This window comes from Fonsecaea multimorphosa (assembly GCF_000836435.1).
Source record: "Fonsecaea multimorphosa CBS 102226 unplaced genomic scaffold supercont1.9, whole genome shotgun sequence".
Classification (NCBI taxonomy): domain Eukaryota; kingdom Fungi; phylum Ascomycota; class Eurotiomycetes; order Chaetothyriales; family Herpotrichiellaceae; genus Fonsecaea; species Fonsecaea multimorphosa.
In genome coordinates this window covers 201,793-217,889 of record NW_015971643.1, presented here as the reverse complement: position 1 = coordinate 217,889, position 16,097 = coordinate 201,793, and the positions used below count along the sequence as shown (strand labels likewise).

Sequence of the window (16,097 nt, the reverse complement as noted above, 5' to 3'; positions counted from 1 at the left end):
AAGAGTGACTAGATCAACCATTCACCAGGTAACAGAAAATCAAAGAAAAACAATCTGTGTAACGAAAAAGAAAACCACAACTAATGCCGACATGTCTCAGTTCGGCGCTCCATCCCGTCCGTCAACCAACTAGGAGAACAACGACCGCCCCAGATCCCCTTCACGGTGGATGCAGATATCCGCCCGATCAGTATCTGGGTGGTGACTTCCTCCTCGATGGACGTCTGCTGTACAGATCCCCACCATTGTATGGAATTCCCAGCGACGTCAGAATGTTGACGGCGGCAGTTTCGCCGGTGGCAAAAGCACCATGCACACATCCATTTCCAGTCCGCGTGCAGTGCTCTCCGGCAAACTGCAGCTTGCTTTCCTTGTTGTTCTCGACTGCACTGAACCAAATGTCCGGGTCATCTCCGGTTTTGTCGGCAGTATATGTACCGAAGCCAGCAAGGGGATCCTGAGTCCAGTGTGTCGTTTCCAGATTCACAACTGGAGGAAGCTTTTTGTAAGGCTCGGTTCGGAAAAGCTTGAAGAGTGGTTCGAAAAAGGCAAAAATTTCTGCGTCTGAAGTCATGGCCTCGATTCGCTGAGTGAGTGGCTCAACAATCTGGACGGACAGCTCTTTGGTGCCGCTCATGATCCAGTTGTTGCTCGTAACGGTCATGTAGGAGAATATGGAGTCCTCGTCGAAAGCATCGGTAGTTGGCTCAGGATAGTAGATGAACTGGTCATTGTCTTTGGGCCAAAACACTGATTCGAACTCGACAAAAATCTTGCCGAGCGCTCCATAGCCGAGTTTTTCGACGCCCAGTGACAGTTCCCTTGGTAGAGCTGGGCTGAAGTCTACAAGTTTGTGTTTCAAGACACCGAGGGGAAGGGTGCAAACGACTGCATCGGCGACGAAAGGAGTGAGGTTGCCATCAGGAGTGATGGTATGAACCACGCATGGGTTGCGTGTGTCGTCATCATTCCAGTCAATCTTCGTGACCTTGTGTCCAAGTCGGATGGTTCCAGGATCACGAAGGTTCGAGGCTGCCCAATCGATAATCGTATCGTATCCCCCTTTCATGTACAGATTGCGTTCGGTTGCGAAGTAGGCAAGATGTTTGGAAGAGGCTTGTTCGAGGCTGGTACCGATCCAAGCTTCAACCTCACGAGCGGCTTGAGGAGCCCAGAGGCGTTCATCCTCGCTGACCAAGGGATGGTTGCTAAGCCATTCCCTGATGAAGGTCAAGGCAGGTTTGTCCTCGGCGTCGGGATTTTCCTCGTAGTACCAGGCACAGAAGTCGGCGAATTCATCGGCGACCTTTTTCGCTTTGAATTGGGAGCCGAGACGACCATCCCTGGTGTAGTAGAGGGGGGTGCCGTCATCGTAATAGTGCTCGATATTGAGCTGGCCGATGAGACGGACGAGTTTGTTGTTGGCAGTTTCGTGCATCCACGCGGCACCTAGAAACAAATGTGAGTATAAAGTGGATGACAGGGGAAACAACCCCACAATGGTCGTGGCCGAACAATGAGCGCTTTTAACGACATCATGTCAAACGCCTACGGCGATTGTCAGTATTGCCTTTTGGTAATATTTACCAATGTCTCTCGGAGCGTGCCCAGCCTTCCTACTCGTGTAAATGCGTCCGCCGATCCGATCAGGACGGGCTTCGAGGACCACGACTTGGACACCATGGGTTCGCAAGACAGAGGCAGCACGAAGACCGGCGATGCCGGCACCGACTACGATCACTTTCTTTGGGACAGGTGCTCCATCTGGTGCACATGTTCCTTGTTTCTCTTGACTCACAACATCCTGAACTGCACGTTCAGGTCCTTTCGGGTTTAGACCATCCTCCAACTCTTTGATAGCGGCCGGTGAAGGGAGAAGCCGCTGAGCGAGTTGCAGGATGGTCGAAGGACTACTGGACTCCTTGGGTTTATGGGCGGTAGTAGTAATCTGAGCGATGTGGAAATGTTGAGCCATTCTGAGTTGGCAAGTTGACATTCAGCTACCTGATAAGCTTAGCGATACCGACGGGGTGGGTGGTGCTCTGGGCAACGAGGCTGCGTTGGGGCCGATACGGAGAAGTGAGCAGGTGATGGTGAAGCGAGAGGAAGAAGGAACGAAAGGAAGAGAGGTCGAAAGGCGATATGATGATGTACGGAGTTGGGGAGAGAGCAAGCAAGGGATGGAACAAGAGGGACGAAGGATGGTGGAGATGAGAAATTGGCCCAGAGAGCTAGACACGTTTAGGGAAGTGCAGCCGTGGCATGGGAGGAGCCCGCCAATGATACTGCAGGCTTAGGGGGTCACCCGTGGGATCGCCCCTGTAGGTGTCACTAGGTGACGATGGTGAGAACCTGCTTATCGGAGAAGCGCACGAGCTCATGGCTCTCGCCTATGGTTAGGGCTGGTGGGCCCCGGAGCCTTTAACTACTGGCACATACCTAGGTGCCTAGTAGTGGACCTCTCATGGGCCTTGGGTAGGAGCGTCACCCACAGCGTCACTACCTGGTAAACATCAAGATTTGTTCAGGCTCTATCCGGCACCGTCCCCAGCCATCCACCTCTTCCTTTCACTCCGGCAATTTGCTACAGCAAGGTGAGATGAGAAGCTCCCTGATAGATCCATGTTCGTCCCCAGAGGCCGGCAGAGCATATGTCATTTGCCCTCCATGCTGATGAGATCCCACGCAATTCGCTTACTGGCCCTCTTGCCACTGATAAGCTTTCGACAAGCCGGCGACTGGCCCTCCCGCCTCTTTGCGGGGGTTGTGGCCTCGTTCTTATGTGGACCAGGCGAGCCTTGATGGAGAACAGGGATGGCGACTCTTAGGGCACACACCATCACGATAAGGGATCTGATCTTTGCTCGTCGCTGTAACGATATGGCGACGCCTCTCGCCTAGCTCATAAACATCTACTTCCCCAGCCAATTCTGCAGTGCTTTTCCCCTTCGTAGAATATTTTGCGACCCCAGTTTCATTGGCTTCGTTCCAAGAGTGCGGCCGTATGGATTACACTGAGGAACTTCCGGGCACGCGCCGCATTTTTGACGCTGAAGGAAAACCACTCTATCCTGGCGACGCAAGTCTGAAGAGACACGGGGACATTGTCCTGGTTCCTCAGCCAACTGACTCTGTCAATGATCCTCTCCACTGGTCATTGACCCGGAAAATATGGCACAGCTTTCTCGTTTGCTTTGTCACGGCTTTGACGGCAGCCACTTCCAACGATGCTGGCGCCGCTGAATACAATGAGAATCTGGAATTGGGTATCAGCTATGGATCGTTCAACACTGGCGCCGGTGTCCTGTTCTGCGGAATCGGTTACTGGACATTACTTTCTTCTCCAGCCGTCTACCTTTATGGTCGCCGCATTTTGTACTTGGTTGGCATGATATTGGGTCTCATTGGAGGTATCTGGTTCGCCAGGGGCCAGACAACCGGTGACGCTGTCTGGAATCAGCTCTTTGTCGGCGCGTCCGAGTCCGTGGCTGAAGCGACGGTTCAGTTGTCGCTGATGGATCTGTGGTTTCAACACCAGCGCGGGTCAGTGCTCGGTGTTTACGTGCTGGCCACCAGTATTGGTACATATCTGGGACCTCTGATTGCGAGCTACATCGCCGACAGTAGCCTGGATTGGAGATGGATTGGATATTTTGGGGCCATCATCTCAGGCGGGACCTTTTTGGTGCTCCTTTTCGGTCTGGAGGAGACGGCATTCCACCGCGATCGGTACTTGGTCAACGACGGAGATAGATATCTGATCGACGGTGTGAACAGAGCTGGTAGCGACAATTCTGCAGGCCTGGATGCCGCGCAACAGGAAAAGGAGAAGGTTGCTGGCCAAACTGAGCCACAAGCTGTGCACCCTCGTCAACCGTCTGTTGCAGAAGAGCGACTTGCGGCCGAGGACCGGCCCAAGTCATATTGGCGACGCATTGCCCTCATCACTCCCGCGCCGAATCTGCGTGGACTTGGCTTCAAGCAATATTTTCAGCGCCTCTTCCACACTCTGCGGATCTTTACTTTCCCTGCCGTCCTATACTCTGGATTGCAGTGGGGAGCCCAAGACGCTTGGCTTACTTTTTATCTGACGGTCGAGGAGGATAACTGGTATGGCCCGCCCTGGAATTACAGCGATGCCGCCGATGGGGTGAGTCTTCTTGTGTTCAGAGGAACATATCACGTTTTGCTAACTTCGCACAGCTGATGAACATACCCTGTCTGATCGGTGCTGTCATTGGAGCCACCTATGGTGGTTATCTCAGCGACAAGTTCATGTTATGGATGGCCAGGAGAAACGGGGGCGTGAGCGAAGCCGAACATCGACTGTGGCTGATGTATCCCTGTGCTGCCATTTTTCCTACTGGTCTCTGGCTGTTTGGAATTGGAACCAGCTACGGATGGCGTTGGCCAGCACCGTATGTTGGTCTGGGTTTCATCGGCTTTGGATGGGGCTGCTGTGGCGACTTGAGCATGGCCTATCTGATGGACGCCTACCCAGACATGGTCTTAGAAGGCATGGTGGGCGTGGCAACGATCAATAACTCGATCGCCCTCATCTTCACCTTCACAGCTTCCGACTGGATCGATGCGAGTGGCGTTCGAAACACCTTTATTGCAATTGGAGTTTTGGCATTTGTCTTCATTATGACAACTCTGCCAATGATGATCTGGGGCAAGACGTCTCGCCGCTGGACAAGGAACCGATACCAGAGGTTCTTGGAAATTCGCGATGGTTTCTCAAGCTAAGCTGTGCAAGAGTATATAGCGATCAGAGCCTGGAATGATTGAACCTCCCACTTCCCGCCGTAATGGCAGGAGCTCGGGGCCCCGACGTGTTGAGATAGGCCCGGGAATTTAGGGGCGAGGAAGCCATATCTCGCCCATTACCAATTATATCCTTCTCCCTCCCTTGCTGACGCTGCACATCGGGTTGACGCCGCATGTCAAGGGGACTTGCTGAGTGCATGCGATAATTCTGCAGGCCTGAGGACCCTCCACCAGCTTGCGCCTCGGCTTTTGTCGCGCTGCTTTGTCCGTCATGAGGTGTGTTGACTGCGGAAGACACCGGTGCCGAAGCAGAAGGGTCAACGATGGTAGATGCTGAACCTCCTGGAGGTTGAAGTCCATCGGTCATATTACGTTGTTGATTCGCTGGTGTTAGGAATTCGTTCATCGGAGAGCGATTGGAATTTTGCCGACTTAGGCGATGGATGGGATGTTGAGGATTAGCCCACGGTGTTTGTTCAAGGAACTGCTCTTCTGCTTGGGGTCCTGATATCTGTGCCTGAGCTGCTGGGCGTTGACTAGGTCTGCCAGCCCGAATCTGACTCTGCGAAATCTATGCAATGTTAGTCTGCTCGAGCTGGGAGATGGCGCCAAGTATACGTACTCCCATCTTCTGGATGTCATCCTCTATGTCCTTCTGCTTTGATGCAGCCAACTCTGGTGCAGCGGGGAAGCCGACGTATTTGGCGACACCCGCTAGGATCGAAACCTCTTTATTGTAGGCTGTTTGCTGCAAGATCTGCTGCGACCTGCGTTCTGGGAAAGGTATGCTGAAACTTGGTATGGACGAGTCGGCTTTGAATCTGTCTCGTTGAATCCTGTAAAAGTGCTCGCTAAGGCGTTCAAGATGTCTCTCTCGAATGTCTCGGACCGTTTGAAAATATTGACTGTGGATCTGACTCCGTTCAGCGACAGCCTTGTTCTTTAGAGCCCCGATCTTGTAGACTAGCAGCTTTTGCTCGATCTCATACTTTTCATCCCTGTATTTCTGCACCACTTCGACCTGGCGAATAAGTTCAGGGTGAGCTGGCTTTGGTTCTGACAATAGCTGCAGTTCATGGTTTATGGCTGCGATTCGCTCATCATAGAGCCGGTCTCTCAATGTCGCAAAGTGCCTCTCGAGTGCAGTCAGGGCTTCCATGGCTGCCAGTCGTTTTGCTTGCTCTTCTTCACTCTTGAGTGCGGCCTCGAGATCGTTGTCATCGACGACCTCGGAATCTTCCGCGTGCGCAGCGTCCTCCTCATCTTCATGTTGTAGTTCCTGGATGACCGGGTCTTTTGCTCTCCTGCGGGGTCTGCTTTTGCTTTTGCCTTTGGAGTCCTCACTGCTGTCGACCTTTTCGGCCTCTTTCTGCTCTTCTTGAGGCTCCGCTACTTCCTCTTCATCATGCTCCGGCGCCTCGATTTCGGGTTCGATAGTATTTTCCCGTGAATGGTGGCTCTCGTTTTCCTCGCCGTCGGTCTCTGGTTCAGACTTTTCATCCTCGGTCTCAACAGAGCCTGTCCGTCGTCTCTGTGATCTGGGGGCCTCTTCGACATCAGATTCGCTTTCTTCCCTTTTGCGCTTGTTCGGGGAGGCTGCAGGATTCACGATCGCGGCATCCTGAGCCTCTTCATCTGCGTCTTGCCCGTCACTTATGCCTTCTTCATGATCTGACTCGTGGTGGGAGGAAATTGGGGACGAAACAGGACTTTCTGTGAAACTCTCTATCTCCGGTCGCATGTCAATGTCTTGTCTCTGGGATAGTTTGCTTGGGCTGATTTCAAGGGGTTTTTTCCTGGCCAGGTTATCTGGGGTGACCTGTAGGCGTTCAGTCTCGGCCTCAGAATCCACCTCAGCTGGAAGGGCAGCTTCGATGTCTTCTTCTTCACCATCTTCAAGGTCATCCTCCAACTCGCTAAGACTGCTGGAACGATCGTCGTCTGAGAGGGGTCCGTCTTTGGCAGCGTAAGCTACGGCGGTATTGGAAAGAGCCAGGAGGGAGTCTGCCGCTGAGTCCATGTCTGTTGCAACCAAGTCTTCGGCAGGATATAGATCGTACAAAGGGACTGAGAGGCACTTGATAAAGGTAGATGAGGTTTTCTAGAGCTGGAGAACTCGTAGACTCGTGTCGCCTGCAACGAGCATCGATGGTCAGCACGAAACGTAAATTTCCGCGAGTACAAAGAATGCGAAAATAGCACATGTTGACAGATGAGTTCACATACGATAAAACGGTGAATGAATCGCAGTCACTATAGCATGGTGTTTATCTTCTCTCTTGCGCTTGGTTCTGGTAGTATCATGGGCGCAACAGCAGCAGGGCCTGAGGGCTTCGTCGTCCGGCAATGACTTTGGCAAATCTCACTCTTTTGCAGGAGATCAAGATTGCGAGAGGATTGTCTAGCTTGTATGACTTCGAGGGACAATCGAACACTCGAGGCGGGTGAAGGTGGGATGGTGTGAGTAACTGTCAGAGGAGATTGCCCGCGGGGCAGGGGTTTTTTCTGTAGACTGTAGGGTGAACCTGCAGAGTAGAAACACAATTGGAGGAGAATCCAGAGGGCAACTATCGTCATAAAATCCAAAAGGGTTGGTTTGCTGAAGACAGTTGTGAGAGCAAGTTCTCAAAGTCGCAGGTTACAAAATGCAGGAGCAGCAGGCGTGTTGGCGTCGGTGGAGAAACGCAGCGAAGCCCCCAAAAGTTACATACAAGCAGGGCAGGGTTGCAAGTGGGTGCAAGGGACACCAGGGAGCAAAGACTGGCTGCGGGCGGCTTGGGCTTTGCTCGTGCCTCTCCAGCCCTTGAATCATGGGGCTTTCAACTTTGGGTGCGCGATGTCATAGGCACGAATCAGGGCCAACCTGGGGCCCAGGGCTGCAGGCTAGCGTCGGAGTTAAACTAGCCTGCACCTCTCCTTATCCCCATTTTTTCTCGATTGTGCTTGCCTCGCCCAAATTTTTGTGGCCTCGATCTGACGGCCAGGAAATGCGACAGTTGGCGTCCTGGAGTGAAACGCACAGAGCGAACAACTGAGTTGCATGACGAAATCTACAGACATGCCAAAATCAAAGGAACACAAGGTTGCAGCGCAACCCACGCCATCAACTACAGCTACCAGCAAATTGGCAGCCAAAGATGAAGCCGTCGATCCTGCGCTGGCGTCTCTATTTGCTTCAAGCGTAAGATGCCTGATCATGTGCCTTGAATCGAGGCTAACACATTCATTCTAGTCCGGGCCAGTTAAGGTACAGCCAAGGGCTTTGAAATCAGCGAAAACTGCTCCTTCACAGGTACAGCCTAAACTCGACGACGACGAAACATCCTCTTCTGGCTCTGATTCCTCCGAAGAAAATGACGATGAGAATGACCTGGAAGTTCCAGACGAGCCCACTGAAGAAGAGACTTCGACACCTGAGCAGGAAGCCAAGACTGCGGCCGAGAAGCCTCGCAAGCGCAAACGTGCCGCCGATGGGGACGATCTGGAGCAAGCATATTTCAAGCGGCTGGAGTTAGAAGAGGACAGGGAAAACCGCAAGAGAGAACCGAAGGAGAAGGTTGACGACAACGGCGAAGGAACCTCGAGCGAAGACGATGCATACGCTTCCGACTCTGACGATGGCAGTTCACTCAGCGAACCCTCCTCGGTCGAGATTCTCCACAAACACGAGACCTTTGACAACAAGCTGAAGGATCAAGACAAATTGAACAGAACCGTATTCCTGGGGAATGTATCCACCCAAGCTATCAAGACCAAGGCCGCAAAGAGAGCATTGTTCAAATACCTACGCTCCGTACTGAAGAGGGACCCCCTTAGTGGAAAGAGACCAGGGAAGCTCCTGTCAGTGCGTTTCCGCTCTACGGCCTATGCGTCAGGCCAGGGCCCGAAGAAAGCCACATACGCCAAAAAGGAACTCATGGACGCAACCACGGTCAGCACAAACGCCTACGCAGTCTTCTCTACCGCTGTTGCCGCAGAGCTCGTGGCAGAGAAACTCAATGGCACTGTTGTCCTTGATCGCCACATGAGAGTCGATTACCTCGCCAAACCCTCGCCGATTGACCACAAACGTTGCGTCTTCATCGGGAACTTGAGTTTCGTCAACGAAGAGGCGCCACCTTCCGGTGATGGCGCAGATGGCGAGGAAGGTAACCGGCGGCCGAGAGCCAAGGAGCCCGCAGACGCAGAGGAAGGCCTGTGGCGGACGTTCAGCAAAGTCGGGGAGGTCGAAAGCGTGCGTGTGGTGCGAGACCAAGAGACGCGCGTGGGCAAGGGATTCGCCTACGTCCAATTCAAGGACGAGAACAGCGTCGAGGCCGCCCTGCTCATGAACGACAAGAAGTTCCCGCCCATGCTTCCCAGAAAACTTCGTGTCATGCGCGCCAGGAAGATGAAGATCAAGCCTCATACCATCTCCGCAAGAGGGAAACCTGCTGGCGATAGGAGGGATCAGAGGCAGCAACAGCCATTGATTTTCGAAGGCCACCGTGCTACAGGGGGCGAGTTGGGCGGCGGCAGTTCAAAGAAGAACCGCGATCGGAAGAGGAAAGCACCAAACTCAAAGGCTGCGCAGAGAAGTGCCCAATATAGGGCGGCGAAGGCGAGGAAACAAAAATTAGAATGGAGACTGCCATAATACCTACGTATGTTACGGACCAGCTTTTTCGTGATGAATGGGGGGAAAGTGAATATTTCGGTCATGAAGATACTATGGACTACCCTAAACGGGGCCCAATTCAAGACTTGATTGGAACCCGTGCTCAATACCTCTCCCCCATCTTCATGCTAGAGAATTATGCTAGGGCTGGCTCTTCTACCAGATTCCTGTGGGCAAGAAGGGATCCGCCAACGATAAAGAACGAGCATGGACCTCGACAATCTCTGCTTCCAGCTACACAGTGTTCTAACTACCTAGGTAGCTAAGGGTCTTTCGAGCATTGTGCCACCTATCCATAGACCTGGTAGGCGGCGGCGGCAGCAACAGCAGCAGGAGGAGCACTATGTCAAGTTGAATCCATTTCCTCCCAGATCTTTTGCCTGCTTCGTTTGCCCCTCGTCGGCCAAAACAATTTGTTCTCTGCCTGCTCGCAAGCTCTCTGCCGGTCCGCAATATGCACACCCATGCAATAGTTCAGCCCTTCGCCTCCCGTCGCAATTGTACAAGCCCCCAAAACCGCCACCATCTCGCGAGCATTCTCGCACAAGAGACATTGACCCCCATCTGTGCACATTGACGAGGGGTGTAGATCCTCTGATCAGAGAGCGTGCGATGTGTGATGTAGCTAACCGGGTGCCACTGAAGCGGATGGATTTGGAATCCCATCCCATCCTTGAGAACTGAAAAAAGTTACCGTAGTATTGGTAGACCGAGCTGAGGCGTTTCTGTGCAGCGAGAGATGCCGGATCCGAGAACCCTTGCATGCGTTCTCCCAAGGAAATTCTTGCTGCGATGGCGGTGCACAAGAACTGTCAAGAAGGGCCACAACGATGGCACCTGGAACCGTACAAGCACGACCGGCGGTGCGCGGAGCTGAACATTCACCAGCCACAGACTCAATCCCCTTCTCGTGTGACGCGATCAGCGCAGTCCAATGAAGCAAGTCAAGCAGATAGTCTTATGCCGGCACATCCTCATTGAGGACCAGGTCGAAAATCCAGCCCTTCTGTCTTTTCTCCGCATCATTTTCGAAGTGCCAGGATCCCGACCCCCCGTCTCGCTTTCTCACAAGCCTTCTTCATCTGCTGCTCCTCGACATCCGTCCATTTCACCGAGAGATCATCCCAGTTCTTGACCTTGAACTCCCGTTTGTATTGAGCCTGAAGATTTTGCAGCCGTAAAAGGGGACGCATGTCACCAGTACCACTGTAGACCATGAGCAGTGTCCGACTTGGGAGGTTGGCATAGATTTGATGGATGCGTTGGAGGGTTTGCCGCATAGCGCTTCGGATATGGTCTGCTTGGTCGCTCGGTAAGGGCGGGCCGAGAGCAGACGAAGACGTAGGTGCGCTGGGGTTGTCGCTGGGGAGGGTATTCCAGCCTCGTGCGGCTTCGAGGTCGCGAAGTCGAGCCCAAATGAAATCAGCGCCGCCCACCGGAATGGCCTGATCGGGTCCTTGAGGCGCTGATTCTCCATCATGGCCTGCGTGCTTCAGTTCAGCACCATTTTCACTACCACCTTCTGCAACTGTCGCCTCCTCAAGCGAATCTCCATAAGCAGCCCTGAAAACGCCCTGCACAATCTCCTCATCATTCGAACAACCAATCTTGTACGTTGCATCTCGTCCCAGTCCCCTCTCCGGTGTCCCATACTCCACCATGGCTGTTGTCTTCAACACAATCTCTTCGTCGGCATCCATCTTCAGCGTCCCTCCAATCTTGCGGAAGATGCTCTCGCCGTTGGCATCTAAAGTCCCCCACAGAGCCCCCTTCTCACACTTCAGCCTTACCAGATCCAATACGGCTCTGGCGTCTTCCACGCTGTCATGCCCGTTCATTCCACCCTTTTGAATCTCCCGTTTGAGATAGCGTTTTGCTAGGAATTTCAAGGATGAGCGTAAGGGGAGACCACGCGGGTGTGGGTAGATGATCGATGTGTCAATCACAAAAGGATGCGTCATTTTTAGCGCGTTGAGATCAGATTCGAGACTGTGGCCAAGGAGGATCGTATCCCGTTTTAAGATGTCGAGCAACTTTTTCTGAATGTCTTCCAACGTCGTCGTGACATTTTCAAGGATTTTCTCGGTTATGCCAGAGAATTCTGTGAAGTAGTCCTTGATAGCAAGCGTTGGCTTGACGTAGCTGTCCATCACAGTTTTGCCGGTCCAATCAAGGAGAGAGACGCGCGCAAGGGAATGTTTCCCATCGCTTGTAAGAACCATCTCGCAATCCAGTGCGTAGATTTTCAGATTTGACGTCAAGAAGTCGAAGTCCAAGGGGGGATTAGAAGAAGGCAGGACGCGGGGCCGAAAGACAGAGACATCGGTGTCGACCCAGCCTGACGAGGCAGATTGGCCCGTCCTCTCTCTTCGCTCCTTCTCCAGTTGCGCATCTTTCGGATCCGTAAATACCGCAGGGTGAATCGGATATTCTGCTTCTTGAAGTTGATTGAGTGTATGGATGAAGTCCACAATGGGAGTGCGGCCCCCATAGAAAGACTTGTCGTCCTTGCTGTTCTGAGCTTTCTGCTTCGAAGCTTCCGAGAAGGGCGCGATGAGCATGCCCTGAAGCGGCGAGTGGACTCTGCTCATGCGTGAATCTCCAGGGGCACGCACTTCGACAATGTGTTGTAGGAGACTATCTCTCATGCCTCCTGGAGACTGATGGTCTGATGAAAGCTTGGGGGCAGCTTCTGGTAGTGATTGGATGGATGAAGTGTCGGTTGAGCGTGAGTTTTGATCTTGAGAAGCAGAATCGTGACCCGAGGATGACTTGTCGGGTTTGGTTCTATCAGTTGTCTCGCCGTCTTCTGATATGTCGTTCCATAGGCCAGAGTCCTCCAGCATCGTCTGATCGAGGGCGGGAACCATCAAGACTACCACCTTCTTGATCTGCTTAACGTTCTTCACAGCCAGCCAAGTTGGTGCGACGCCATCCGCCAGAATATAGAGGACAAGGCCTTGTAACGCCGTGAGCTCAACACGTTCGGGTCTTGACTTGTAGAAGCTGATGCTGGGATCGCCATCTGGATCTCGCTCAATTTTGCGTCTTTTCTTCCGAGACGATTTGGATTCAGCCACGTTCCAGTTTTGCGAGACCAAGGGTTTTGAGCCTTCGCCGTTCATATTGTCAGATGCTGCGCTGTAGGCATGAGGCGTATTTGATGCTTTGGGGGTCTCAGAATCGGCGTGTGAAAAGCCAGCCCCTGCGGCCTTTCGTTTGCCACCATCCGTCATTTCACTTTTGAGCGCAACACACAAATACGACACTCACGCTTGTTAAAGGTAAAACTGAGAGGCAGCAAAATAAAAGAATTGTGAAAGAATGAAGAATGCAGCTGCTTTAAGGGCGAAAGGTTTGACGGGAAGAGGTTGCAAATTGCGCCGCTTTAAATCCATCCCAAGGACGGGCACAGGGAGCATGGCGCATGGCACATGGAACGCGAATTCGTTCTGTTGTCACTGGAATTCCTAGTTCTACCAGAGCTGTTCTCGCTACTTCAATCTTGAAACCGTGCCCCACGCCGTTCGGGGCTGTACACGATCGGAAAGACACAAAATGATGATCTTAGTTCTCTGTTTATACAAAACCAGTACCATGGCAAGCGCTTTTATTCCCTCCTGAAAATTTTGTGTCTATTCATCACAACATGATTCGCCTGTTGTCACTCAAATGCCATTGCCCCGGGTGCCACGGAAGGTCGTAGATTTGCAAGTTTAGTCCACCCTTAGGACTCTCGCCCCCTTTCTGGCTCCAGTCTTGCGCTTCTTCTTGTGGCCCTTGTCAAAGGCCATCGCACTTTGGTGATCTCGTCCCACATTATCAAGAGGCTTGACCTTGTAAATTCGGATGATCCAGTTCTCGCTGGTGAAAGCTTCCTCAAGCGTGCTCAATTCCGGACCCTGAGCGGGAAGAGAAGAGCCACGGACGCGGTCCTGTGCCTGGCCGGCTGGGAACAGGTTGTTGTAGTTGTAGTACGACATTTTGTACCTGTGACGCGGGTCAGTTAGTTTCATTTTTGACAGGACAAAGAAGGACACGTACATCAGAGAATTCTTCATCGTCGGTGTAGCTTCCTCGTCGACCCTGTATTCGCCGCGAGCGGTGAAATAGTCTCGCTCTTTCACCTCTTCTGGCCAGATACCCTCGGCGATCCTCACCATCCACAAGAACTTGTTGATATCGTCACCGCTATATCCCAACAAGCCTCCAAATACAATCAGGACATAATCGACATCATGCTGACGAAGGATCGGGTAGCTGACTTCCTCTCGCGAGCTCATGGCCTTTCCAACGGTTGCAATATGCGTGTTGTTCCAAGTATTATTGTCCACCAACGTTGGCCGATCAGCCATACCTCCAATCTGATAGCCATAATCCCACCATGACATGATCTTTGCGTCTTGAGGCGTGTTCTGCCTTAACCAGTAGTAGGCTTCTCGGTAATCATCGATGATGTGCTGAGATCCGTCCGGTAGCCTTGAAGCCAAAACGACTGAAGGGGACGAATACGCGTTCGAGGTAACCCACGTACAGTGAGCGACAAAGAGAAGCAAGAAACCAGTTGCCATTGAGGTAATCATTGACTTCGACACGATGGAGTAGATGCCAATTAGGGGATTTCTGATTGACCGTAGCGACGGGTTTGCCGCGATTTTGCTGGCCTTGACAGACCCGTTGCTCCCGTCGGTTGACTCTTCAGTGGGTGTTGGGAGGTAGAGGTAGGTATCGAATATATGTGACAGGGCGAGTGCAGCAGCGCAGCACACCACCGGTGTCAGTGTAAGCATGAGTCGAACCATAACTCCTGCGAAATAGCTGGCAAGAACGGCGTAGATGACGACAAAGACATGCTCGTCTTTGAGATTGCGGAAGCACATGTAGACGCCCGCTGGGAATAGCCAGATGAGCATGTTGAGGTCGAAAAAGAATGCAGGCCAGGCGGTGGGCTGATGCTCCGAGACGGACGCGATAATGGGAATATGTATCTTCGCATAGCCCGTGTCCCAGAGAGAATAGAATCGGCCACTCCACGGGGCAATGACCCCCGAGACTGTGAGAATGACAAGAGCGGAGAACATGACAGCAAAGATTGTTCCGCCCAGGGCAACCAGCAGAGTCTGAAACTGCTTGCCAGGGAGTTGCTCCCGGAGGAAATTGAAGAACCCGACCAATTGCAACAAACCAAAGATACCCAATGCAGCCATGTGATCACTGCTCCTGACTGGGAGGAATCCCACAAACGGAACCTGCATGCTTGCCAATGTTCCGAGAGCATACCAGGTGGTGTAGCTGATGTAAAGTCTGGAGCTGTATCGACCCATCAAGATGAGGACGAAAGCATGAAGAGGGATCAGGTTAGTGATGAAGACATATCCACCCCATGCAGACACCATGTATCCGTAGAACAAGGCAGCCAAAGCTCCCCACATAATAGAGCCATTTTTGACAGCCTTGATCCAGAGGAAGAATGTGAAGACAAGGAGGAAAATGGCAATTGCCTCATTGTCATAACTCCCTGCAACTGATCTCGAAATGTAGCCTGGGCTGATTCCCATGAAAGCGGCAGCCAAAAGACCTGCAGACGGCGAGGAAGACATTTCGGACGTCAAGAGGTACATCGCGAGGGCTGTGAGGCCAGAGAAGCCCGGGGCGAGGAGAACGCAGATGTTCCGTATGTCGACAGGAAGGGACAAAAGCCGAAGGATGTGGTATATGACGCCAGATGTGACCATCAGGCCTGGATAGAGCGTTCCACCAGTAACTCGACCGAGGGGGTGCCATGTTCCTTACAACATGTTAGTGTCTCCAATCTCTTCTCTTAGATGGTGGTAGCCGCACGGTCATCGAACCAGTCCCAAAAGCTGTAGAAGCCATTCTTCACAAGGTACTTCGTAGCGCGAAAATTGAACCAGGGATCGACTGTTGAAGAGTGTCAGGAGCAAGCTCAGGGGAAACCGTTCTGTATTCTTCGGCGGGAAGGATATGCAGATGCTTGAGGAAGCGGACAGGGGCCTACTGACACTCATGGATAATGCTTTCAAACCCTAATCAACGTAGTCAGTCAGCTGTCTTCCGAAGGAGTGTGACCTTCAGAGTCTAAGCATCGCACGTACGAATTACACTGAACAAACGGGCGGACACTGCGGCGGCCGCAATGGTCAGTAGAATTATAACTCGAAGGAGTCCACGGGTGTTTTTGCTGGTGCTTCCACGGAGAAAAGGGTCGAGAGGCGTGGAGGAGGCCATGACGGCCACGGTGAAAGGAAAGCAAGATGAATACAGAAAGAGGCGTGCTTGTGAAGGTGTTCTCGCTGCAGAACGAAGTGTCCTTCGAGGTTGCGGATTGTCAATTGCGCATACGTCTCCAAAAGCCCTTTTCGGATCATTGTGTTGCCGCCCTAGGGCGCTGGCGAACGTTGTCGGGCTGTTGTAGACCGAGGGTTCGGAAATGGAGTTTCAATTTTCCGGGAAGAGGACTTCATGCTGAAGCACTTCCCAGTCTCTATCAGGCACCTCGTACAAGAACTACGGACCATCAGTCTGTTACTCCTCTCGTGCCAGCAAAGTGGTCGGGATATGCTTATGTGCTTTTGTGGGCGCCCGTCCGACTTCAAGCAGGATCGCAGGCTTGGTCCGGCTGCCGTTATCGACCGCATATGGTGGAGTT

General features: G+C 52.6%; 6 protein-coding genes across 6 annotated transcripts; 2 read left to right on the top strand and 4 right to left on the bottom strand.

The window, feature by feature from the left end:
- Positions 1-187: 187 nt before the first annotated feature.
- Z520_05237 (uncharacterized protein) lies at positions 188-1,975 on the bottom strand (the record flags this gene model as incomplete). The annotated part of the gene is made up of 2 exons (XM_016775740.1): positions 188-1,449; positions 1,588-1,975. 2 exons carry the CDS (start codon positions 1,973-1,975, stop codon positions 188-190), a joined length of 1,650 nt encoding a protein of 549 aa, XP_016632899.1.
- Positions 1,976-3,004: 1,029 nt separating this feature from the next.
- Positions 3,005-4,749, top strand: Z520_05236 (uncharacterized protein; the record flags this gene model as incomplete). The annotated part of the gene is made up of 2 exons (XM_016775739.1): positions 3,005-4,150; positions 4,204-4,749. 2 exons carry the CDS (start codon positions 3,005-3,007, stop codon positions 4,747-4,749), a joined length of 1,692 nt encoding a protein of 563 aa, XP_016632898.1.
- Positions 4,750-4,771: 22 nt separating this feature from the next.
- Positions 4,772-6,790, bottom strand: Z520_05235 (uncharacterized protein; the record flags this gene model as incomplete). The annotated part of the gene is made up of 2 exons (XM_016775738.1): positions 4,772-5,341; positions 5,393-6,790. 2 exons carry the CDS (start codon positions 6,788-6,790, stop codon positions 4,772-4,774), a joined length of 1,968 nt encoding a protein of 655 aa, XP_016632897.1.
- Positions 6,791-7,828: 1,038 nt separating this feature from the next.
- Positions 7,829-9,406, top strand: Z520_05234 (uncharacterized protein; the record flags this gene model as incomplete). The annotated part of the gene is made up of 2 exons (XM_016775737.1): positions 7,829-7,951; positions 8,003-9,406. 2 exons carry the CDS (start codon positions 7,829-7,831, stop codon positions 9,404-9,406), a joined length of 1,527 nt encoding a protein of 508 aa, XP_016632896.1.
- A 1,043-nt stretch (positions 9,407-10,449) lies between these two features.
- On the bottom strand, positions 10,450-12,663 carry Z520_05233 (uncharacterized protein; the record flags this gene model as incomplete). The annotated part of the gene is made up of 1 exon (XM_016775736.1): positions 10,450-12,663. One exon carries the CDS (start codon positions 12,661-12,663, stop codon positions 10,450-10,452), a length of 2,214 nt encoding a protein of 737 aa, XP_016632895.1.
- A 480-nt stretch (positions 12,664-13,143) lies between these two features.
- Z520_05232 (uncharacterized protein) lies at positions 13,144-15,676 on the bottom strand (the record flags this gene model as incomplete). The annotated part of the gene is made up of 5 exons (XM_016775735.1): positions 13,144-13,417; positions 13,472-15,215; positions 15,269-15,349; positions 15,451-15,474; positions 15,544-15,676. 5 exons carry the CDS (start codon positions 15,674-15,676, stop codon positions 13,144-13,146), a joined length of 2,256 nt encoding a protein of 751 aa, XP_016632894.1.
- Between the last annotated feature and the right edge of the window lie 421 nt (positions 15,677-16,097).